Below are 24,937 nucleotides of genomic sequence, written 5' to 3' on the forward strand. Positions count from 1 at the left end.
TCACGTTGACTGTCAAGAATCAAGTCGAGATTGAGGCAAAAAAACAAGATGAGACCAAATCAAAACCAAGACTTAAGCGCAAATCTTTCAGGAGCCAAGACCAAGTCTACGCCAACGTTTTTAAGGGGTTGCGTCAAAGTCAAGAAATCACTTTCCTTTGTTTTCTTTGGTCCTTCCTCGGGTCTCCTGGCGGCGGTGTTCGGTTTAGGTGAACGGTATGGGATTTTTTTTAATAGGTTTTTGGTGAAATAATGACTACACACACACACGCACGCACGCACATACACATACTCACCCACATACAAAATAATAATAAAAAAAAAAAAGAGAGCAATGATGATGACATTACCGAATGAACAATACTGAGCTCTTTAAAAAAAAAAAGAAAAAAAAAAAGAGAGCAATAATGATGACATTACCGAATGAACAATACTGAGCTCTTTAAAAAAAAAGAAAAAAAAGACAAGAAACCACGACTGGAGATGAACTAATTTATGACCAAGATGTGTAAGAAACCGGAGGCCAAGGTTTGAACCCCAAAGCTTGAAATTTGGTCTGACCATTTCAATCACAAAACATCCGACATATGAGCTCCATTTAATAACTTATGTTAATCTGATAACTTGATGGGAAGCTCCTTGACTGCCTTCTTTTTTTTTTTTTACGTTTAAAAAAAATGATCCGAAAAAAAGAGGGCTATTATGTCTGCACTCTATTGACAGGTATCGCATAGACTCTAGAGTGGTTTCACTTTGACAGCAATGTGACGAAAGTGATATCCAAAGCTAAAAGCTGTATCGATCCGACCGGACTGGGTGTTCATTTTCTTTCAGCCGAGGTAGTGGAAGTTATAGATTTTGGCATAAACTGGCGAAGTGTGTGTGTTGGCCTCCAAAAGCAGCGCGCTAATTGACATTCTGCTGGACACGATTACCGATTAGGTCTGTAAAATAAACCACATGACAGGAGTCGTGTTTTTCTCAACGATCAAAGACGAGGGTCTGTTGACTCGACGTGAAAGAAAGCAACAATCCCCGACCAAGAATTTAAGGAGTCTAGATCAAGTGAAAAGTAAAACTTGGAGCAAAGTCTAAGAAGCCATCTTAAACGAGCTGAGACCCAGAGGCCAAAACTTTTAAAGTCCATAGCCTAAGTTTACACCAATACTTTAAGACCAAGATTTTTGAGAAGCTGAAAAGACCAAGTCAAGACCTTGAACTTAAGACACTGAAACCAGAATTGTCAGGTGCCAAGACCAATGTGATACCAAGACTTAAAGACACCCAGAGCAAAACCAAGGCTTTTTTGATTTTGAGAGTTATGGACCAAGTCTACACTTTTTTACGTGTTTTCAAGAGACCAGACCTTATTGAAATTTGAATCCCAGCAGACGGTGTGATGTGGCAGTCAATTGGTGCAGCGCGCCATCATTTCGATGGCATTTCCTTCTCCACGAAGCAGCGGACTTGCCTCTGCGTGAGCCACCATAAACAGCAAAATGTGCTCGCGCCACCCCCGGCACAAGATCCCTCAGTATGCCACGCTGGGCTGCTGTGAGAAATAGTAAAATAGTCCAACTCTGCCCGCAGAGGACAGTAATAGTCTCTATGTGTGAGGTAAACGCTCTCTTTATGGGCCCCCCCATTACAGCCACTTGATGTTGGACTCGGCGTGACAGTCCCCTGCTGTCAGCAAATTTGTGTGAGGATTTATGATGGAGACAACTCATAACTGGTGAGGGTTGCCAGAAATGTGTGCCTTTTTATGTTTATAATGCGAGACCTGTTTGCACCAGCATTTGATGGAGTAAAATGCAAGGTCCGGACCAATGTTTCAAGGGTCCAAAGCCAACATTTTGACGGGCCATAAGACATGAATGAAGACCTTTTTAAGGACTTTTAAAATCAATAATTTTCAGGAGTATAGATCAGGTCGCAATCATGACTAAGACTTAAGGAGCTGAGCTTGTCAAACACCAAGACATTTAATGGTTAATGAGTCAGGTCAAGACCAAGACTTTAAGGAAGCGAGACCAACTCATTTCTTAAGGCTTTTAAGAAAAAAGTTGGCCAAGTCATTACCAGGACTTTAAGGACTAGGACAAAGGGGCAAAGACCAAGCTTTTGCGGAACTAGGACAATATAATTTCCAGGACAATCCCAAGAAAGAGAAATGTCCTATTCTAAGAGGCGGAGACAAAGTTGGCCAAGTCATTACCAGGACTTTAGGGACTAGGACAAAGGGGCCAGAGACCAAGACTTTAAGGAACTGAGACCAAGTCATTTCCAGGACTTAAGGGCTCAAGAAAAAGACATTTAAGGGACAGAAATAAAGTCGGCTAAGTCATTACCAGGACTTTTTAGGGACGAGGACAAAGTGGTAGAGACCAAGTCTTGAGCAAGACTTTAAATAACTGAGACAAAGTCATTTCCAGGACATAAGGGCCCAGACAATCGCAAGAAAAAGACATTTAAGGGCGAGACACAAAGTCGGCCAAGTCATTACCAGAACTTTAGGGACTAGGACAAAGGGGGCAGGGACCAAGACTTTAAGGAACTGAGACCAAGTCATTTCCAGGACTTAAGGGCTCAAGAAAAAGACATTTAAGGGACAGAGATAAAGTCGACCAAGTCACTACCAGGACTTTTTAGGCACTAGGACAAAGGGGTAGAGACCAAGTCTTGAGCAAGACTTTAAATAACTGAGACAAAGTCATTTCCAGGACATAAGGGCCCAGACAATCGCAAGAAAAAGACATTTAAGGGCGAGACACAAAGTCGGCCAAGTCATTACCAGAACTTTAGGGACTAGGACAAAGGGGGCAGGGACCAAGACTTTAAGGAACAGACCAAGTCATTTCCAGGACTTAAGGGCTCAAGAAAAAGACATTTAAGGGACAGAGATAAAGTCGACCAAGTCACTACCAGGACTTTTTAAGCACTAGGACAAAGGGGTAGAGACCAAGTCTTGAGCAAGACTTTAAATAACTGAGACAAAGTCATTTCCAGGACATAAGGGCCCAGACAATCGCAAGAAAAAGACATTTAAGGGCGAGACACAAAGTCGGCCAAGTCATTACCAGAACTTTAGGGACTAGGACAAAGGGGGCAGGGACCAAGACTTTAAGGAACTGAGACCAAGTCATTTCCAGGACTTAAGGGCTCAAGAAAAAGACATTTAAGGGACCGAGATAAAGTCGGCCAAGTCATTACCAGGACTTTTTAGGGACTAGGACAAAGGGGTAGAGACCAAGTCTTGAGCAAGACTTTAAAGAACTGAGACAAAGTCATTTCCAGGACATAAGGGCCCGGACAATCGCAAGAAAAAGACATTTAAGGGCGAGACACAAAGTCGGCCAGGTCATTACCAGAACTTTAGGGACTAGGACAAAGGGGGCAGGGACCAAGACTTGAAGGAACTGAGACCAAGTCATTTCCAGGACTTAATGTTCCTGTACAATCCTAAGAAAAAGGCATTTGAGGGGCAGAGACAAAGTCGAGGCCAAAGTTTAAGGGCATCGACCAAATGCCTTTTAAGGGACGAGGACAAGACCAAGTCCAGGGCAAGATTCGAAGGCCAAGGCCCGCTCTCTGCATAGCAACAAGTTTCATTTGCATCACTTTGAAATCTTGCTTACTTTACACTACTGGAGCTCTTCACATGGGTTCAAATTTTTTATGTATTTCAATCTATAATCTATAATTTTGGGAAGACTTTGTTCTACAAACAGCAGCACTGTAAACTTCAGCTTTACATCCACTTGGCGTCACTTCATGTAACATGTCAGTTTCCTTCTAATTACAATGAATTCATATTAGCTAAAAAAAAAAACAACCTTTTTGCTCTGATTATGGTTCCCTTAGTGTGCATATTAAAGTACGAGGCAGTCAAGTCAATATTATTACTGCATCGGACCCAATTTAGCGTGCAAACACACACTCTAACCCAAACAGACTTTGGGACTGGTCTTCAGGTAGCGTGCTGGTGTCAGGCCATAATTATGCTCTCGCTTCATTTAGAGAGCACGCGTCAGCGGGACCACCCGGCCTCCGTCTGAGTCGAACCTGCCTGAGCGGAACCACGCAACAGTCTTTGCAGTGTTCGTACAGCTGTGACTCAGCATGATTTTTTTTATTTTTTTTAAACATAAAATGGAGTCAAGGTTGGGTGTGTTTTGCTCTCCCGCCCGCAGCCGTGAGTGCAGAGATTCAATGGCGCTCAAATATAGAGGAATGATACAAGGGAATAATTAATTGCAAAATTAATTTTCAGAGCCCCAAGTTACAGCTGATGGACTCATCTTTGACAATTACTGCTTTTGCTGCCATTCTGGAAAATTCAAATTCTTCCTCTCATCGGGTCTTTTCTCTACTTGCTTACGTTCAGATACACGCCGACGCGAGGAAGAGGAGAAAGATGTTCAAGTGAGGAAGTGCCTGGTGTCATCACATCGTTTTGGGTGAGTCAATAAAAGTGAACTTATGCAGAATCAATAATGTTTGTATGCGGGAAAAAACATTTACTACAATACTTTGACACATATTTGCTGCCGGACACTTGTTGCCGGGCAGAGTTCGTAGGGCTAAATCAGAATTGCCCAACCGGCCAGTAAAAAAAAGAAAAAAAAAATTCATATGATCATGATGACAAATTATAATGATGATATACATGGATTTTTGCCATCTACTACTCTGTATTCAATATAAAAATCTGCATTAATATAACAATGAAATCACTGCTATGTTATCAATATAAAATACATATATATATATATATTTATATACAAGTATTTTTTTAAGTTACTGTTACAATTTCATAAAAAAAAAATACAATTGTGCTTGGTAAAATAATTTTTTTCTTGTATTTCAAAAATTATTTCAAGCTACTGAACGCAGAAAATGGAATTTAGAATCGCTACTGCCACCTGTGGCCCAAAAAATGAAACTGCATATTCCCTTCTTCACATACATAATGCGCACATGACGTCACATCCGCAGAGAGAGGGCGGGAAATTCGAACCCGCATCCTGTCTGAATGAAAACTATTGGCCAGAGTTGTGCAGGAGGCGCCATTATGAAAAGCTAGGGTTTTAATCTACTAATTAAAAGATGTTTCAGTCATATTGTAAAGATATTTTCGGGCATACAATCGAGGCAGTATTCTGTATTCAGTATAAAAGACATGATTGGTTGATCAAAGGTAATTTGCGACTTGTGAGAAAGATGAGTCGTGCCAGCGGAGTTTCCATTTTGTTTTCAAAAACTGCTCTAAGGGGTTTATGTCTGGGGATTGACTTGGCAAGTTTGAACATTTCTAATTTGCTCATATAAATAATTGTGGAGTTTCAAACCAAATGTCTTTTTTAGAAGCATTTTTTTTTTTTACTGTTTCAACTGACGTGAGCCAATACAATATTGTGCCTTCATCTGCTGAAAGCTTCATCTTTCGTTCCGCTGCTGTCAAACCCGAGAAGGGCCCCTCTTCCCCTTCGTCTGCCTGCATCAGCGGCTCTGAGAGCTTTAGGTAGCCCGGATCGCATGACAAAAAAAAAAAAAATAAAAAAATAAAAACGGACAAAGCTAGCGCCGAGCTAACCTGCTACAGGTTGGATTGTTATTGCAGGGGCTAACTCGGCACGTTGGCATGCTAGGATACATTTTTAGAAAGGCTTTCACCGGTGCAGTCCATTCCAGGCATGGTTGTTTGTCATCTGCCCGTAATGGAGTCGATCTGCGCTGTCTGAAAGCCAGACGGCGTGCACTCCCGTTTGGTTTCCTCCGCCAAGCGCAAAGATGGCTACATTGCTAAGCTATTTATGTCTATGTGATTTAATGTGGGCGGAGCAAGTTCGGTGACTCTTTCTCTTGGGCGAGTCTAAAACGATTAGCACTCGTTTCAGCGATCGACATGAGGAAAATCGGTCAACGGAGAGAACTGTCTATTATTTGTTAGCAAGCCACTTTCTGGTTCACAGAAGATGACGTATGATGGGTTGTACCATTGTCAATCCTGGGACGGGGTAAAATGGACAAAATGAACGACTAAAATAAATAAATAAATACAAATCTTGGTGCCTTGTTTGTTTGTTTGTTGCTCGTGAGCATGGTTCAAGAAGGATGACGGTAGGTGACAGGACTTGTACCATTCTTGATTCTGGGCCGGGGGGGGGATGCGTCATTTTGATTTGACGGCAAAAAATGAAAATTATTTTCGCAACAAAATTGTGGATATTTATGTTTTTTATTTTTATTTTATTTTTTTATAGCAGGCTACTTCCTAGTTTATGGAGGATGATGATACTTTAACTGGACTTTACCATAATTTTATTTTTATTTTTTTATTTTGTGTAGTGAGGGACTCTTAACTCACTACTCATAGGGGAATTTTTTTACCTATGGGGTCTACTCACTTCTGTTGCCGGCATTTGAACATGAACTCATTTGCTCCCAAAAACGTATAAATACGTTCTATTTTAAATTATTCAAGTGTCCTAAAGATGTATTTATACGTTTTAAAAAAATGTTTGTTTGTTTTTATGTTAGGGCATACAGAAAGCTTTGATGCAGCCTCAACTGCAAAGAACGGCTGAAGAAATTGTAGTTATTACACAAACAGCCAGAATAGAAGAGATCAACCAGGGCCATGTTGGAAAAAAACCCTCAATTGCTCACAATTCTAGATTTGTGAATAATGAGGAAACTTAGCTATATCATAATGCTAATTGCTGCAAAACGGAAACAGATATAAATATACTTTTTTTCCTGATGAAAGAAGAGACTTTAATCTTTCTTTTGGTAGCTTCCATGTTTTTATAGCAATAGAACACAATCTTCTGTGGGCCTTGCAAAATTAGTCAAAATCCAGTAAAACAGCCGGGAGCGAAGGGGGTTGCTTCTGTGAAAATGGCTGGGAGTGTATAAGTTAAAGGCGTATGTTGACTTTGGGACCTCAGGGAGCTAAATTTTAAGTTTCCAGTCCCTGGGAATGCTCTGCACCTTTTGTGATTGTTTGAAATTATAATTAAGATAAGTAAAAAATTAAAAAAATCTGATATTTCAAAATTTTGGAAAACTTTATTTACTGGAGAAATTAATACGGAGCTATTTATTTAAGTTTTCATTTAAGTTTTTCGAGATGCGCTGATGACCCTGGGAACTCCCTGAACTTTTTGTTAGAATTTTAAAACAAATGTGTATGTGTATTTTAAAATTAAAGAATAAAATATGAACATTTTGCAAATCTGAAAAGTTGTTTAGTAAATTCAAGTTCAGAACTGGATTTTATTTTATTTTATTTCCACGCCAATATTTGTTTCCCTTTTACTGAAAATGAATATCGGCTCCAAATATCGGTCATCGGCCTCCTTAGCTACTAATTATCGGTATCGACCTTGAAAAAACCCATATCGGTCTATCGCTAGACTCGATTTGGTTTGATTTCATGCTAGACTTGCTTTTCTCACTTTGCCGTTGAAAGTTGGCCGTGTTTATTTGACGAAAGCCGCAGGTAACCTCGACTGGCGAGACGCCTTCACGGAACTGCGAAGGTGTTGAAAAAGCCAACATTTGACGCTTTCAGTACACATTGCTGGACCGCATGCAGTAACGATGCAAATCACGTCACTCCGGACTCGGGGGGGGGGGAGCGAACACTTGTGGGAACACCGTCACGCCGTCTTGATTTTCTCCCGGTAACCCTATCACCGTAGGCAGTAAATTTTTGCTTGAGATCAAGCAAATAAAAAAAAAAAAAGAAAAGAAAGGGGGGTTGGAGACAGAATCCTGAGGGTCTCCGCTGGAGTTAAATCCCTTAAATTGAACCTTCATTGGGGGGGGGGGGTTCAAAAGGACAAGCTGGGATGTGAGGAGGAAGGGGGGGATAGCTGCGGTTGCTCTGGTCAAGACGAGCCCCAAGGGTTCCTTCTCGGGGATCTGACTTCTGTCTGAGTAAACATGTCTGGAATGGTACGCTCCATGTGTCGAGTGTGTGTCTAGTGCGTGTGTCAAGTGCACTGCATGTGAAGTGGAGATCGGGCAGTCTGGAGGTGGAGGCGAGGCTGGGTTACAGTATCAAAGTGTCTCGCTGGACGTTTGGTATGCGACTCGGTCTTTACCTCCCCAAAGTGAAAGGCACACTTTAAAAACAGAGCGGCACCTCCGAGGTCCGACGCGACCTGTTGTTGACGTCCCCCTTTGTGTGGATTTCCGGCATTTTTTTTTTATCCCCCATAGGAAAATCTGTTGCAGTCATGTAACTAATATTGATTAATATCGCCAAGCCCGTTAATCAGTCCCCCCCACCCCCCCCACCCCTCCACACACACACATTATTTGTTCATGTTTTTAATACATTTTAATTGACATTCAGATTTCTTAAGTATACGCTTGAGTTGTGCGATACGCAGAGAAATTTACATCACGGGTTGGTACGATCTACATACCGATTGAGTTTTTTTATTAATACATGAAATAAATGGCAATTTTCTGGCATTGTTTTTTCAGTTTATCAAAATGTCAAAATACAAATTTGTTATAAACAAAAACTAAATCCACAATTATTGTTATATTATACAATGTAGGGATAGACTATCGGAAACCGATATTCAGCATTTTGACGAATATCGGCATCGGTTTTTGAAGAATCATACGGCCGATAATATATCAATTTAAAAATGTGTCAATTTCAGGAAAGTATTTATTTAAAATTTCAGTTAACGTTGTTAGAGATGCTGCTGACCCTGGGAACTCTCTGCACCTTCTTTTTTTTTTGAGGTAAGTACAATTTTAATACTGAAAGATATTTTGAAATTTTGAAAAACTTTATTTACTGTAGAAAACAACAAGGAGCTATTTACTTGTTTACGTTTTTATTTGACTTTTGAGATCTATGAACTTTTTTGTTCGATTTTAAAACAAAGATGTCTACTTGACTAAGATTATTTTTTTTTAACGCCAATATTTTACGAATCCTAAAAGTTGCTCAATAAACATATGCTTAAAAATTCAACACATTTAAGAACTGGAGTTTGTAATTTAAAAAAAATAAGATGCCAATATTTTCCTTCGTATTGAAAATGAATATCGGCTCCAATTATCGGTTATTGGTGTCCTTAAACACTAATAATCATATCGGCCCTGAAATAACCATATCGGTCTATCTTTAAACAATATACGTTTTATATCGTATTTACGATATACAGTGCATAATAGTTTCGCACGATTGTAGACACCCCCCCCCCCCCCCAAAAAAAAGCATTGAATTTATCTTCCGTTGCAACAGAAGGGCGATAAGGAGACGACACACTCCACTCTCCACGTCTACGCTCGAGCTCTTTGACACCCCCCGCCCCCTCCCTCCTCCTGGGAGCCAAAGCCACAACGGGCAACCCGACACCCATGATGTCACCCCTCGGAACGATCCCGGACGACCGAGCCTCGGTCCGTGCTCCCAAACGCTCTAACCTCCACACCCCCAAATCAGCCATACAAAATAACACCGCTGATTTGCATTCACTCACCAGCAGTCGTGCCAGATTAAATTCATGCCGCAATTTGTGTAAACTGGAGAAAAAAAACAAAAAATAAAAACGTAAGAAACGTGCCCTTGTGTAATGTTATAAAAATAGCGATAAATACAAAATATAACAGATAAACAAAAGTTTGAGGTCAGATTTTTTGGGCGGTATTATTATTCATCGTAATTGCTGAAACATTTAGTTTTATCACAGACATTTGAAATATCAGTAATTAATCTCCGAAATATGTCAACGTGCACACAACCTTTTACGAAAAGCTTTTTAGCCATCTACAGGAAGAGAAAACAAAATGAGCACCATGACTCAGCAAAAAAGTCATCAAGCTAATTTTTCTGACCATGGGTACACCTAAGTCTTCTAAAATGTAAATTTATTTAATTGTTAATAATTTGTTCACACTATTTTAGTCTTTACATATTTTCGCCCCAACATATTCAACCAAATAATGTCATTTTAATGTATTTTAGCTTAACGGGAAACACCATAGAACAGCAAACAGATATTAGCATAGCATAGCATAGCAAAATACAACTTGAACACACGAAGCAGCAACGCATGCAACAAAAGAGAATTAAATATTGAAACATTGAAAATGTTTAACCATACCAGAAAATCTTTCTGCTAGCTTAATGCTAACATTAATGTGAAACTCAATTGACGAGCTAACAGAAACGAGTTTAAATGTTACAGTAATTATGAAAATGTTAATTGCCTGACGCCCCAAATTTTCAATAATGTTTTATTTATGTACTATTATTTTTTTTTTCATTCACTACGGCTATAGACGTAAAAAATTCCTTTCAATTATTTCCATTAGTTTAACATTTTTTCCCCACTTTTGTTGTTAACAAGAGTATGAAAACATAGTTTTGTTGTTGTTGTGCATTTAGAACAGATATAAAATTTGTGATTAATCGTGAGTTAACTAGTGAAGTCATGCGATTAATTACAATTAAAAATGTTAACTCTTTGACTGCCATAAACGTTATAAAACGTTTAGCATAAACCTAGGGAAGGGCGCCGAGGACGTTAATCGCCTGTCGCCCCCATTTTTTTTTTTTTTTTATGATCTTATGGCAGTGAATGAGTTAAGTGGATATGCGACTAATTGGATGAACAATAATGGAAAAGGTTCACATGAACTCCTATTTATCCATCTGTTTATTTTCTAATTCACTCGTCTTCATTAGGAACGCAGGTGAGTTTGCGTCCCTCCCATCCGATTTAGCCGGGGGTGCGCCATGGGTTGGTCACCAGCCAATCGCAGGACTATTTTTTATAATATATTCAAATCTAACGTATTACGTTATGTATTCTCGTTTTGTTTTGTGCGGGGACAAACGTTGAGCAGCTGTTGACGCTGCGTCTTCTGCAGTTACAGACGCTGGCAGCGTTCGCCGCCCGCCCCCTCGAGCGATGGGCACGGGCCCTTAATGGTGTTTGTTTTCCCGGGGTGGGTGGGCACGCTTCTCCTCAGGGCCCCCCGCCGCGCTCCGCCAGTATTCTTGGCACGAGAAGAGAGGGAACGCGGCCCAAGGTGTCAAACGAGAGAGTATGGCTGGTGACAGGACATAACACGCAACTGGTCGCTCTCTGCCGGGACCCGTGGCGCCATCCGTCCATACAGTGCATGCGTCCATTTTCTATAGCGCTTGTTCTCATGACGGTGGCAGGTGAGCTGGAGATGATCACAGCTGACTTTTGGCGAAATACGTTGTTTTTTTTGGTACCGCTTCTAATTCTATTTGGGGCTGTTTATTTTGGGTGTAATTCCACTGTCGGACGCTAGATGGCGGCACACTATTTTGTATGACACTAAATGTGAAACAAGATTAACAGGAAATATTAACTCATTCACTCCCATTGACGGCTATAGACGTCAAAAATTAATTTGAACTATATTAGTTTCACATTTTTTCCACTTTTGTTAACAACAGTATAAAAACCTAGATTTTATTTATTGTGCATTTATAACAGATATAAAATTTGTGATTAATCGATTAATTACAATTTAAATTTTTTTATCATCTGACGCCCCTAATTTTTTAATAATCTTTTCTTCTTTTTTTTATTAGGGGCATTAGGCGATTATAATTTTTTATTATAATTAATAACATGACTTCACTAGTTAACTCAAGATTAATCACAAATTTTACATCTGTTTTTATACTCTTGTTAACAAAAGTGAAAAATAAATTGAAACTAATAGTTCTAATTCATTTTTCACGTCTATAGCCGTCAGTGGCAGTGAATGAGTTAATAGATTTTTTTCTCAAGATTATCTACTGACAAATCCTCTTCAATCCTGATTTTTAAACCTACAGAAAGCAACGGCTGTAGCTTCATTTTATAATGTACATCTTTGGGCATGGTTACTGATATTCATTGTGAGATGATAAGTTTGTTGGTTTAGAGAAAATGAAAAAGACACTCGACGTCAACGGTATATTGTGCGCGCCGACATATTTACGTCATCTGCGAGTCGGGAAATCCCTAATGCGATGATGTCACCAACATGCGCTACAGCGCTAAGACGGTAGAGCCAAAATCTCTACCTTCGGCAAAATTGATACCTTATATTGAATATACCATTTATATCGCCCAGCTCTACGAGAGAGTATTTATTTATTTATTTTTACCTTTTTTTTTGTTATCAAGTAGTGAAGTTATATCACTACTAGAAGTCTATGCTAATTTCTTATTAGCATGTCAATGGGATTTACTTTTGCTTTAGCATTAGCGCTACTCGGAAACACACACTGCTCCCGGCGCTCCGTTTAGCACATTAATTATTATTTGTTTTTATAAGATTGAAAATGTTTTTATGATCGTTAGAAGCCCAAATTGGAATCAAAATTACATTTTGACGAGCACACCTATGGACAATTTCGAGTTTTCTTTTCGGTCAACCTCATTTAACTTTTGGTGTTTGTCGGCAGCCAATCGCAGTTAAGCATCCTGTTGTTGTATAATATTAGCTTAGAAGTGCTGTCTCAGATAAGTGCTATAGCGCTTTGGCTAAAATTCTAAATAATGTATCAGGTAATATACTATGATCTGACAAGGAGTAGTAAATCATATGCTAAAAGATGTCTTGTAATAATCAGAGCACGCGAGTGCTTCTTCAGGTTTTGGATCCGACGAACCCATTAAGACAACTTTGCTGTTTTAGGCTTCGGGATTTAAGTTGACGTCTCGCTGCTGCAGCTTTCCGCCCTCCGACCGTGCCGCCACTCCCGCTCGCTTCCCGTTAAGTGAAGGAGTGATGTTTCAGAGATGGATAGCATTTCCAGCACTTATCGACTGGTCGGCGGCGGCCCGGCATGACACCGCGTCGGGATACATTAGACGTGGGAGGGTGTGTGTGTGTGTGTGTGTGTGGGGGGGGGGGGGGGAACTTGACAATCTTCCCGAAGAATAGAGTGGCTTCCCAAGTGCAGAGGGCAAGATGTTAAAACACGGGCGGCCGTCCCGAAGCGAGGCATCGATCTCGGGGCCTCGTCGCTCCGCGCGCTGCTTCCTGTGTTTTCATTGCAGGAGGGCAAAACAACGCTGCCAATTGCTGCGTGTCTAATGCCGCCCCGTCTCGAGGGGGAGACGCGTCATGATTCAAAGTTTGCGTGTTTTTTTTTTTTGTCTTGGAATAACTACTCAAATCAAATCAAATACAATAGTAATAAAATAATAATAATAATAATACTAATAATAATAATAATAGTTAAAATACATCAATTCAGAAAAAGCTTGCTCAGAAGCGTGCCAATTTGCCCCCCCCCCCCCCCCCCCCCCACATAATTGACACTTAGCTCGAAATAAATCTATCAATCTTGGATACTTTAACTGTCTGGGAATTGTTGTGAAGCTCCGCCAATTCCTCACTACGTGGGGGCTGTGCAGCATCATGTCGCCTCAAGATTTAAAAAAGTCTGCATTTTTGGGGTGTGGGTGGATAACTACTAAAATAAAATAAAAGTTATAAAATAATAATAATATTATTAATAATAATTAAAAATAATAATAATAATAATAACAATAATAAATAAAATAATAATAATAATAATAATAATAAATGAAATAAAATATTAATAATACAAATACATAAATAAAATATAATAATAGTTAAGGTAGATCAATTCAGAAAAAGCTTGGTAAGAAGCGTGCCAGCCACGAAAGTAAAAAATAATTGCTGTCGGGCGGAAACTTCAACTGGCCAAATATGGTCAATTACATATTTTTTCCCCCCCACAAATTGACACTATCGGTCTCTAGTAATAGCTTGAAAATAAATCTATTATCAATCTTGGCCACTTGAACTGTCTGGAAATTGTTGTGAAGCTCCGCCTGTGCAGCATCATGTCGCCTCAAGATTCAAAAAACAGTGGGTGTTTTTTTTTAGAGAATTACAAGTGAAAATTGTTTTTTTATTTTTAGATACATTTAAATAGGCCTGCATTGTTAAAAATTGATAGCTGTGATTGTTTGATATAATAGGGGGAGCTTTAGCTGATTAATTTCCGCATACTGCTTAGTCAACTCATCGAGTTTGGGGAAAATGATGTGACCTCAGTCATTTGCTTTTGTGGCGTACTCAAAGTTTTTTGTCTGGTCCGGGAGTCTTTGTGCAGACTTTGATTGGCACAGCTGGTGGTTGCGACGTCAGGGGCTCCATAAATACGTTAAATTATTTTAGCAAGAAAGATTCGTGCTCGAACATAACTTTGTGGTGGCGCTGTGTTAAAGTCGGTGCGCAACGCCGTCCCAGGGTTACCTCGCCAAAAGCTTACTTTTTACTGACTGTCTGGGCTTTTTGTTGCCCAACATGTCCATTAGCCAGAAAACGGGTTAAATGAAATGTCCCATGAGCCGAAGACTGGCAACAGGAGGAAACTTTGAGCAGAAGCAGGCCTCGGGCGGGGCTCACAGACCCGGTAGGCGATACCAATTGAATTGCCGTGACTACTGAAAAGCAAAAAAGCGGTTGACTCCAACCAGACGCTGTCAAATTGTGTCTGCCAATCAAGTCCATTTCATGTGATTGACAAATGAGCGAAGTGCAGACAACGCTGCCAGCCTTCTGGAGCGGATGGTTTTAACGCTCACGTCCACCCTAAATATTTTAGTCTCATCTGTTCCACTGGAAAAGACATTCAGTGCCCCCCCCCCCCCCCTCCACACTCCAAAACCTCCTGCTCCCACACCCCCAGAATCAATAATGGTACAGTCTCATGTTGTCCTACTTCAACCAGGAAGTAGCTTCATAATCAAGAAATAGGCTAATGTTTGTGTTTTCCACTTTTCTTTCTAGTTTGACTTTTGATTTTAGACACATTGCCCCACCCAAGAATGGAAAATGGTACAATCCAATCATCTTAAACCTTCGTCTTTCAACCAGGAAGTGGCTTGCTAACAGACAACAGACGAACAATGGAGTTTTTTCCCCCCACATTACTGTTAGACAAATTTATTTTTGCCATTTTTGCCACAATAGAACAGTTACCCCCATCCCATAATGAAAATGGTACAGTCTAGTCATGTTACATCATCATACTCCTTAAAACAGGAAGTAGCTTGCTAATGAACGGACAAACAAATGACATATTATGATTATTTGGGCGCGGGGGGGGGTTCCCCCCCAAAAAAATGTATTTAGTCTTTTCTCCTAGTTTAGCCACAATGGAAGTTTCCCCAAGACACATCATAAAAAAATGGTACAATCCAGTTGTTTTACATAAAGTTGAAATTCACAAACAAATATTGCACAACACATTTTCTCCACTTGTGCTAGAGGAATATTTGGATTTTTTTTTCCATTTTGATGAAAGTGTCCCTCACTACACAATTTTTTATTTATTTATTTATTATTTTTTATTATTTTTTAAATAAATGATAAAGTCCAGTTAAAGTATCATCATCCTCCATAAACTAGGAAGTAGCCTGCTAATAAAGAAAAAACAAACAAACACAAACATCCATGATTTTGTTTGAGAAAATTATTTTTATTTTTTGCTGTCAAATCAACATGGAAGCCCCCCCCCCCCCCCCCCGGCCCAGAATCAAGAATGGTACAGTCCTTTCACCTACCGTCATCCTTCTTGAACCATGCTAACGAGCAACAAACAAACAAGGCACCAAGATTTTTTATTTTATTAAAAAAATCATTTTGTCCATTTTACCCCCGTACCAGGATTGACAATGGTACGACCCATCATACGTCATCTTCTGTGAACCAGGAAGTGGCTTGCTAACAAATAATAGACAGGAAGTCGCTTTCTATGTGATTTTCCTTTCACTTGCGTGAACAGTTCAGCCTCGCTGGAGTTTGGATCTCCCTCCTTAATGCAAAACACTAAACTCACTACTTTATGACGTCTGCGATGACATAAAAGCCGAAAATAGCATTTTATGTCTACTGACAGATAATCACTGCCTATTAACGTAGGTTAGTGTGGATATTTTACTGCCTTATTTCATAAAAGTGTGGGAAAGAACATTTCAGAGCACCAAAAAAAAAAAAAAAAAAAAAAAAACCAGCACGGTGTCATTTCCCTGAAGTAAGCTGTAAATTGAAATGTGTTTCACGGTGCATGCAGTGCATTGTGGACACGCACTCGCACCGAAACCGCCGTTACGAACAGCAGATGGAAAAAACATCCACTTTTACAAAAGGTCACTGTTTGTTGCTGTGCTCCAGCTTGGAAGAACTTTAAAGACGCGGACAGCTGTGGGGATTTGCACGTTTTGCAAGCTGCTTGTGTTTCCGTGTCCGTACACACAAAAAAACGAAGACATACTATATCCATTTTGTTACACATTTTAAAACTACGGAGGACCAAAACTGCCAAAAATTAAAAAATAAATAAACGACTACAAATGAAAATAAAAACGGATATAAAAAATATACTTACAAAGTTGAGGACAAAAAATAAATATAAATGGAAATAAAAACTATTAAAAATATATATATATCCCTAAATAAATAAAGTTTTTAAAAAAATGGACCGCCCCCTCATTTGAATAACATTTCGACCTGCCAGAGCATCTGCAGCATGAAATAAATAAATGTGAGAGCAGAGTTGATTGAATGATATTTAATTGTATTTATATATTTATTTGTGTATTTATTCCAACATTTTAATTTTTTGAGTCTCGGTTTTTATTTTTGTAAGCTATTTGTCCGTATTCTCGCCACTTCAGTTGTTTATTAGCACCTGCTGCAAAAGAGTGTGTGCGTGTGTTTATGTTTGTGTGTCAGACGCGCTGAGGTCTAATGAGAGCAGGCAGGTGTGAGGGTCACGGCCAGTTTGCGGTTCGACCCCCGCCGTCCGCTCGGTCTGACCGGCAGAGGAAGTGGCTAATTAGCGCCGCTAGCTGACGCGGACCCTCTGGAACCCATGGCCACCTTCTAACAAGATTACGACTCTTTTCTTGTAAAAATATGTTTTTGCAGGGTTACGACTTTTTCCTTATAAAATATGAACATTATTCTCGTAAGATTACAACATGTGCAATACGTCCGCAGTTTTTCTTGCCCCCCGTCGGAGCCTGTGGCGGGCAGACAGCTGCGTTGCCGCGGTAATAAACATCTCTCGGTGACATCACTTTTAACTCCGCAAATCCTCCCGATTTCACGCAAGCTCCGAACGTCGGCCGTCCGACACGCATTCCGACGTCATCATCTGGCCTCTTTTGTTTCACGGGTTAGCCCGAATCGCTCCCAGTGGTCCGCGTTTACTGCGCGATGATGATGAAAGGATTTTTTTTTGCTTGGGAAATGAAATATGAAGATCGTCACGGTGCGCTCGATCTCTGTTTGATAAGAAAATGTTTGTAGATGGAGTTTTGCGACCGCACAGGAGGAGGAGCCACATTCATGTCAACTTTACAGCAAAAACATGATTTTTTTTCTTTTTTCTTTGAGAGAGCTCAGAATTGTTTATTCTGTAATTTTACCGATTCGACATGTCATAATCATTGCTCTCTTTTCTTTTCTTTTTTTTTCTTTTTTAATTTTCAATAACAGTTTAGTAATCATTTGTTTAGCCTACGGCTTTGTAACCCTTTCCAGACTATAGATTATTTAGCTATCTAGCTATCCATCTATCCATCCATCCATCCTCTATAGCTGCCTAGCTAGCTCTATACGCTATAGCTAGCTCCATACGCTATAGCTAGCTCCATACGCTATAACTAGCTAGTTCTATACGCTATAGCTAGCTAGTTCTATACGCTATAGCTAACTAGCTCTATACGCTATAGCTAGCTAGTTCTATACTCTATAGCTAGCTAGCTATCTACCTACCTACCTAGCTAGCTATCTACCTACCTATCTAGCTAGCTAGCTATAATGTATCTAGCTAGCTCAATAGCTAGCAAGCCAATGCAATGCTAAATCCTCCTGTCAATCCAGTGTTTTTCACGCGACCAATTCTCTCCGACGTGGCCCCCTCTCCGCCATGTTCCAGGGATGCACAAGCACAAATGGAGCGGCGGGGTCGGGGTGACAACTCCGGAGCTCCAGGCTGGGTGGAGGTGCAATTCCTCACACTCGGAATGCAGCGGGAGGCAGGGTGCTCCGGCCCATTTGGCTCCTGCTGCTTTTAACACCACCAAGAACTCAACTCTGTTAAGTTTCTTCCACTTATTTGGACGAGAATGCAGTTTACAAGAACACCTTCTACGTTTGTTGAGTTTGTGTTAAATCTTTTAGGATTAGGATTTTTCCCCTCAAAAGATTATCACAAGATTACGGCACTTTCTAAACACTACTTATTTTTTCGATTTTGATTACAACTTCATTCTCTTTAATGTTCTGTAGGCGTGTCACAAAAACTGATTTGAGCCGGAAAATCAGTTTGATTCGAGGAACTGAATCAAATTGTTATACATTTTAAAATCGTAACCCAAAAACGTACTGAATCGTCTTTTGTGGAGAACAAAATGATTCTAGACTTTTATTCCTCTGATATTCTCATTATGTATGAATGTAAATGTCTTATAAGATGTTGTTGTTATTCTTGTATAATGATGAAAACGCTTCAAAGTAAAATGATTATTTATTCTTAAGATATTATTATTCTTCGATTACGATTTGGTCTTCCCAAAAAATACACAACTCTTACAATATTCAGATTTGACAATTTATTGTCGTAGGATTATGACTTTTCTGTGTAAACATCTTTAGTCAATTAGACCTTCATAATATTGCAGTTTTTTTTTGTCACACAACTACAAAAATAAGATATTAGTACATTATTCTCGTAAATTTTTTCAAGAAACCCCGCCCCCGAGAATTCAACTGTTTACATTGGGAAGAGAATGCATCACCCAAGAATACTTTGTGACATGTTTGTGATTTTTTTTTTTACTCTCAGTGAACTTGATGTAATCTGGCTAATCTGGCTTCATCCTTTTACAACATTGACGTGAGGAATGTGCCCCCATTGTTAACGTGTGCGTCTGTGTAGCGGATTAGCGGCGAGTTGCGAAGTGGCAGTGGCCGTGCCTGGAGGTGTGAGCTCTAATCGCCTCCTCATCACCTGACGCCAACGCCGCGGCTTCGGCCCCCTTTCACACACCTCCGACGCACACAAACGCACGCGATTCTTTAGCATTTGCGTTGTAATGGCTTGCTGTGTACACCTCAGTGAGTTAACTCATTCACTCCCAGCCATTTTCACTGAAGCAATCCCCTTCGCTCCCGGCTGGTTTACTGGACTTTGACTGGTTTTGCATGGCCCACAGAATATAGTGTTCTATTGCTATAAAACATGGAGCCTACCGAAAGAAAGATTAGAGTCTCTTCTTTCATCAGGAAAAAATATATATTTCTATCTGTTTCTGTTTTGCAGCAATTAGCATTAACATATAGCTAAGTTTCATCATTATTCACAAATCTGTTTAAAATTTTGCGTTTTGCAACATGGCCCTGGTTGATCTCTTATACTCTGCTGCCACCTGCTGGCCGTTTTTGTAACAACTACCATGCTTCAACCATTCTCTTCAGTTCAGAGGCTGCATCAAAGCCTTCTGTATGCTCGAGCATAAAAAAACACATAAAAACATGAAATACGTCTTTGGGAGCATGGTGATATTAAAAATAGAACGTATTTATACTTTTGGGAGAGCGAATGAGTTAAGAGTTGTGGAAATATTAGGAGAATAATACTAATTTTTACTTTTCTGGTTAAAAAGTACTTTTAATCTAAATTTATCAAAAATTATGAATTATTCTTTTACTTGTTACTTTATTCTATGTAGACTACGGCTTTAGCCTTGGACGATCACATTTATGAAATAACATTTTGTGTCAAGGTTTGGTATTTATTCTTGTAAGATTGCAACCACATCTCGTAAAAAATTTGTCTCAACGTCGATTCTAATTTTGGTATCGTTAAATTGACTTTTTCTCCAGAATATTTTATTCGCGCAAAATTATGACTCTTTCTATACAATGTGACTTTATTCTACTTAGATAACAATGTAAATCTCTTAAAATCAATAAATTAGTCATGAAAAAAAAACTTAAAAAAAAAAAGGTTATCTTAAAAGAATTTTCCTCCTTTATTCATTTTTACCTCGCAAGATTGCCTTTCAAATAAATATGAAAAATCCAGGTCCAATAGAAATCCTGCCACAGTTTGGCTTTAGCCCAAGGTGCTAGCTAGTTAGCTCCTTAGCTAGCTCCCATGGTGCTCATTTACCTGCTACACACCTGCTAGCGTAGTTTGGCTTTAGCCCCAGGTGCTAGCTAGCTAGCTCCCTAGCAGGTAAATGAGCATCATGGGAGCTAGCTAGGTAGCTAGCTAGCACCTGGGGCTAAAGCCAAACTACGCTAGCAGGTGTGTAGCAGGTAAATGAGCACCATGGGAGCTAGCTAAGGAGCTAACTAGCTAGCACCTTGGGCTAAAGCCAAACTGTGGTATGCTAGCTCCTTAGCTAGTTCCCATGGTGCTCGTTTACCTGCTAGCTAGCTAGTATCAATGGTTAAAGCCAAACTGTGGCAGGGTTTTAACTTTCTGGACCTGGATTTGCCACCTTAGTTTATGTGTATGACTTTTATTAAAAAAAAAATCTTCTGTCAGGCTCTCGCTATCAATTTACTTTTTAGAATGGATGATCTATTGATTATACAATCAAATAATCGAATGGATTTGTATTTGTGGCTTCTATTGTATCTATAATCCTTCAATCCCTCCCCCTCCCCCGTTGCCTCCCTCTTGGCGGTTTGTTGTGGGGTCCACATGCACTCAGCTGTTGCCTCAGTGGCAGAAAGAGCCGGACACCCGGAGAGAAGTAACACCCCCGCCTCTTCAACCCCCCCCCCCACCATCCCCTCCGCCACCCCTTTGCCTTTCTCTCCCAGGCTGTCAGTGGCGGAGTGGCGGAGCAAGAGGTGGACGACCAAGAAGGACTGTGGCGGTCTTCAGGACGACGACTTGGTGATCGCTGCGGGAGGGTTTGAAAAAGTGGCGGCGGCGGCGGCGGCGCGATGCTGGCCTGGCAAGCTCTGCTCCTGTTGGCACTGCTGAGCCCAAGATCGGAAGGTGAGTCGAGACGAGACACGCGTGCCAATCATTTGTATGAGTGTCCCAAATTGGGACTCTTTAAAACGTTATTGTTGCTATGCAATCATGTATTTTTTTTGTTTTTTTTAAACGTAACCCTCATCTTATTGATTCTTGACTTGTAAGATTTTTTTAAATTAACTTTGTTCTAATTAGATTTTGATTTAAATCTTCAGAAAACACGATATTCCCATTTATTATCGTACAAAAACCATGGATTACGACATTTGATTTATTAATCGATAACTAATTGATTATTTTGATCATCAATTAATCATTTAACTTAAATTTCAGCCTCTCAACAGTAAATCTTTTTTTTACCACAAATACATTCTTTGCGGAAGGTTTATCGGAGGTTTACATTTTCACAAATGCTCAATGCCGTCACGTTATAATATATGCGGCTGTTTATATGTCAGCGAATGAGCCGGAAAATACGCTTAGAAATAAAATAACATTAGCGCTAGCCACAAAGCTAACGCCGACAACCCTAAATGTATGCTGACTAAGCTAAACATCAAAAACGAGAATTTGAAACTTACCTTCATAGTCGTAAAGATGATTCGGCACGTAAATGAAAAATAATAAAAATTCATTATATGTGTCAAAATAATTGCTTATTAACTTTCCGTTGCCGTAGATACTGTATCCACATGTGGAATCATGGGGTCATGAAATCCGCAGGATTTCCCGTAGACGATCCCCAGAAACTCTCGCATAGCAACATTTGCACGAGAGTTCATGACCCCAAAATACTGGCCTCTGATTGGTCTATTGCCATACGTTCAAGTAACATTGTGTGTAATTATCACCGATATATACAATATTATTTCTATTCTTAGATTGTAGCAGCCCGGCTAACCACTGTGCCTACGTGGCGGCCATGTTGGTAGGGGCAACTTTCCCATCAAAGGCAATGTATGGCCCATTGAAGAAGGGGTGTAAGTAGTTTTCGTGAGGTTGACTTTTTTTTGGCAACACCAAAGTAGTACATACCACTGGAAAATATCAATATTTGTATCTATGAAAAGTGACTTCCAGTTCCCTTGTAGTTATTGTACGGCGTTAAAAGGGTTCCCGCCGCACACTCCTGTTTCGAAGCGTTTGAAGACGGACAGCCAGTTGTCTCTTTACGATGAATGCCAACAGTGTCCTGCTGGCCTGTAAGGTTGTGACAGGCGGGAGGGCCCGTGACCCCCCAAAAGACCCCCCCCCCACCCCCCACAACCCAAGCCCCCCTCCACCTCCTCAAGTGAGGCACCTCGGCATTTGTTCCCTTTCTAGTCGAGAAAATGATTGACAGGCGACAAAATTTGCATTTCAAATACTTGAGCGGCACATTAGGCACGACTCACGCATTCCCGTGGGAGTTTAGTAGGAAATAAACACCATCACGATAGATTTGTTTTCATTTTTTTTACTCATTACAGTGCATATTTTTTGCATGGAAATAAATTTGGAGTTAATAATTTTTTTTTTTTTAAATCTGCTGAGTGATTCTGATGAGCACGCCAAAAGCGCAAAATTGGATGAATACATAACAATCACTTGCCCTGATTCTTCCTCGACTTCTTTGTGATCCGATATGTTGGCGGTCTCTCAAATGAGTTCAACATGTGCGGGATTGGTCGTAAATCTGCGCGGCGCAGTCTTTCTCACCGGCCACCTGTTTTTATAAGATGGCTGCTGAGGCGCACACAGACATGAGAGATACTTGTGTTTGATATTGGTGTGGTTTGTGTCGAGTCAGTTAGGCAGAAGACTTGAAACGTTTGTTCGAAGAAGCGGCAGCGGTGAGTCTGGCTGAGCAACAAGTTGGCGGGAGAAAATCGATGTAAACGTTACGCCTGCTCAGCCCACGTCGAAATGACTCGAAGCCGCTGAGATCGACGGATTGGTTTAAATCAGCTTTGACCACGCCCACAACCGCGCACTCCCAGCTGGCCTGCGCTTGGCTGCGGAATTACCAACGTGAGGTCTAACCCGCCCCTGCGCAGTTATGCAGTGCTGAATTCACAAAAATACACTTTTAAAAGGAGTTGGGTCAAAAAGTAAACCAATTATGGATCAAAATTGGACCGATCCACTTTATGGGTCAATTTGACCCAACTTTCTGGGTTGTTTTATACAAAATGACCCCATTTTTTGACCCAAGTGAATGATCTGACCAATATTTGAGTTGTTTTACACTAAAATACCCATTTCTTGACTCAAAATTGGGTCAAATTGATCAATTTTTGACCCAAAGTTGGGTTATTTTTTAGAGTGTAGAGCACTGAAAGTCATGCAAGTGTAAATTTACTGTAAAATCACATAAACAATAGATTTTTGTGATTGATTGGGAATTTGTGCAACAGGCAGATCAATCCCTCCATTGAGTCCGTCTCAGGGTTCGGCGGAGGTCAAGACACACCTCGCCTGGCCGTCATTGGCTGCAGCTGATCACGTTACATCGCTTGTTAGTCGACCTCTGGCTGTTGTGATGCTACGTCATGTGATCATTTTTTTGTCGAACAAAAAAAGAAAGTGGTCGGACGAATATGCACAATATAAATTCACATTTATGACGTAAAGTGTGGTGTTCCGCAGGGTTCAATTCTGGGGCCTCTGCTCTTTTCACTTTATCCGCTGTCCCTGGGTTCCATCTCAAGTTGAGCAATTCTAGATCCAGGTGGGGTTCCAGTACCCCCAATAAAGTTAAGAACCGCTGTCTCAGTGATCGTCCAAAACCAGCGTCTCCGATTGCAGCCTGTCTGTGTTTGTGTGTTGTCTTTGTGGTTATAACGCCTCGCTGCAAAACTGGCACCCACGCGTCACATATCTTTGCCAGCCGGTGCAAATCTAACAGGACTTGGTCCAAGGATGCGCGGGGTCAGAGGGTGGGCAAGTCCGGAATCATCTTGTCAAACGGTGACAGACACTTCTGCGCTGTCTTCCTCCTCAAGGCTTCACGGTCACGGCTGGTAAACACGAGGCAGGTTGCCGGAACAGTGGAAACAGATGACCCGGAGGGGGGGGGGGGGGGCAAGATGGATCGGAATGCGCTCTTCCGACACGTTCGCGCGTCGCGTACGTCCCATCTTTGAAGCCCGCCGAGGGTTAAGCGGCGCGAGGATGGACGACCCCCATGGCAGGTTGCTGGCCAGCCTCCTCCAGGGGTCAGAGGGCAACCCCGGAGACACATGCAAGATGTCTCCTTTGAGCGGGGGGATTTACGACGGCCACATGGAGGAACTTATCTCGCTCGTCATCCGTCCGTCGCGCTTGCGAAGGCACGGGATTGAACGGTCGTCAGGGCGGGAAATTGGCGCTCGGCGAAACGAGCAGGAATATTTTCCAAAACGAGCAATCAGTCAAGCTTTTCGTGCAGCAAAAGATTTGAAGGTGGAACGAACAATTCGATTCCGTTTTTAATTCAATTGGGTACGGCTCAGTTTGAGAGGATATGAATATATGAAATTATTTTTATAAAATGTTTTTTTGCAAATGAATCTTTCCAATAAGAGACTTTGGTTTGTGTCTCGATTAATATTCGAGTGGATGCACTCGCAACTAAGTCCAAACTGTTTTTCTGATACAAATAGTTTTTTGTCACAACATATATATATATATATACACACACGTGTCTTTGAGTATCTGATTAGATAGAAAAGCGCTATATACAAACAATTTATTATTATTATTATTATTATTATATACATATATACGTATATATATGTATCCACGTATATATATATTTGTTAGGGTTGGAGTATATTAATACTGTGCCGATTTCAGTGTTTGTCTTTGTTTACAATTCACGATGCTCCGTACGCACTTAATTAATAACGATGAGGGC

General features: G+C 40.5%; 1 protein-coding gene across 1 annotated transcript in view; it reads left to right on the top strand.

Moving 5' to 3' along the window:
• bmpr1bb (bone morphogenetic protein receptor, type IBb) overlaps nucleotides 1-24,937 on the top strand; it is a 35,789-nt gene that overhangs the window by 1,665 nt on the left and 9,187 nt on the right. The window contains exons 2-3 of the mRNA XM_086096203.1: nucleotides 4,387-4,459; nucleotides 20,898-21,078. Of these exons, the coding sequence (XP_085952329.1) occupies nucleotides 21,024-21,078 (55 nt within the window). The 5' untranslated portion in view covers nucleotides 4,387-4,459; nucleotides 20,898-21,023. The remainder of the gene's footprint in view (nucleotides 1-4,386; nucleotides 4,460-20,897; nucleotides 21,079-24,937) is intronic.

This window comes from Leptonotus elevatus, chromosome 15 (assembly GCF_054856555.1).
Source record: "Leptonotus elevatus isolate MCC_2025b chromosome 15, RoL_Lele_1.0, whole genome shotgun sequence".
Lineage (NCBI taxonomy): Eukaryota > Metazoa > Chordata > Actinopteri > Syngnathiformes > Syngnathidae > Leptonotus > Leptonotus elevatus.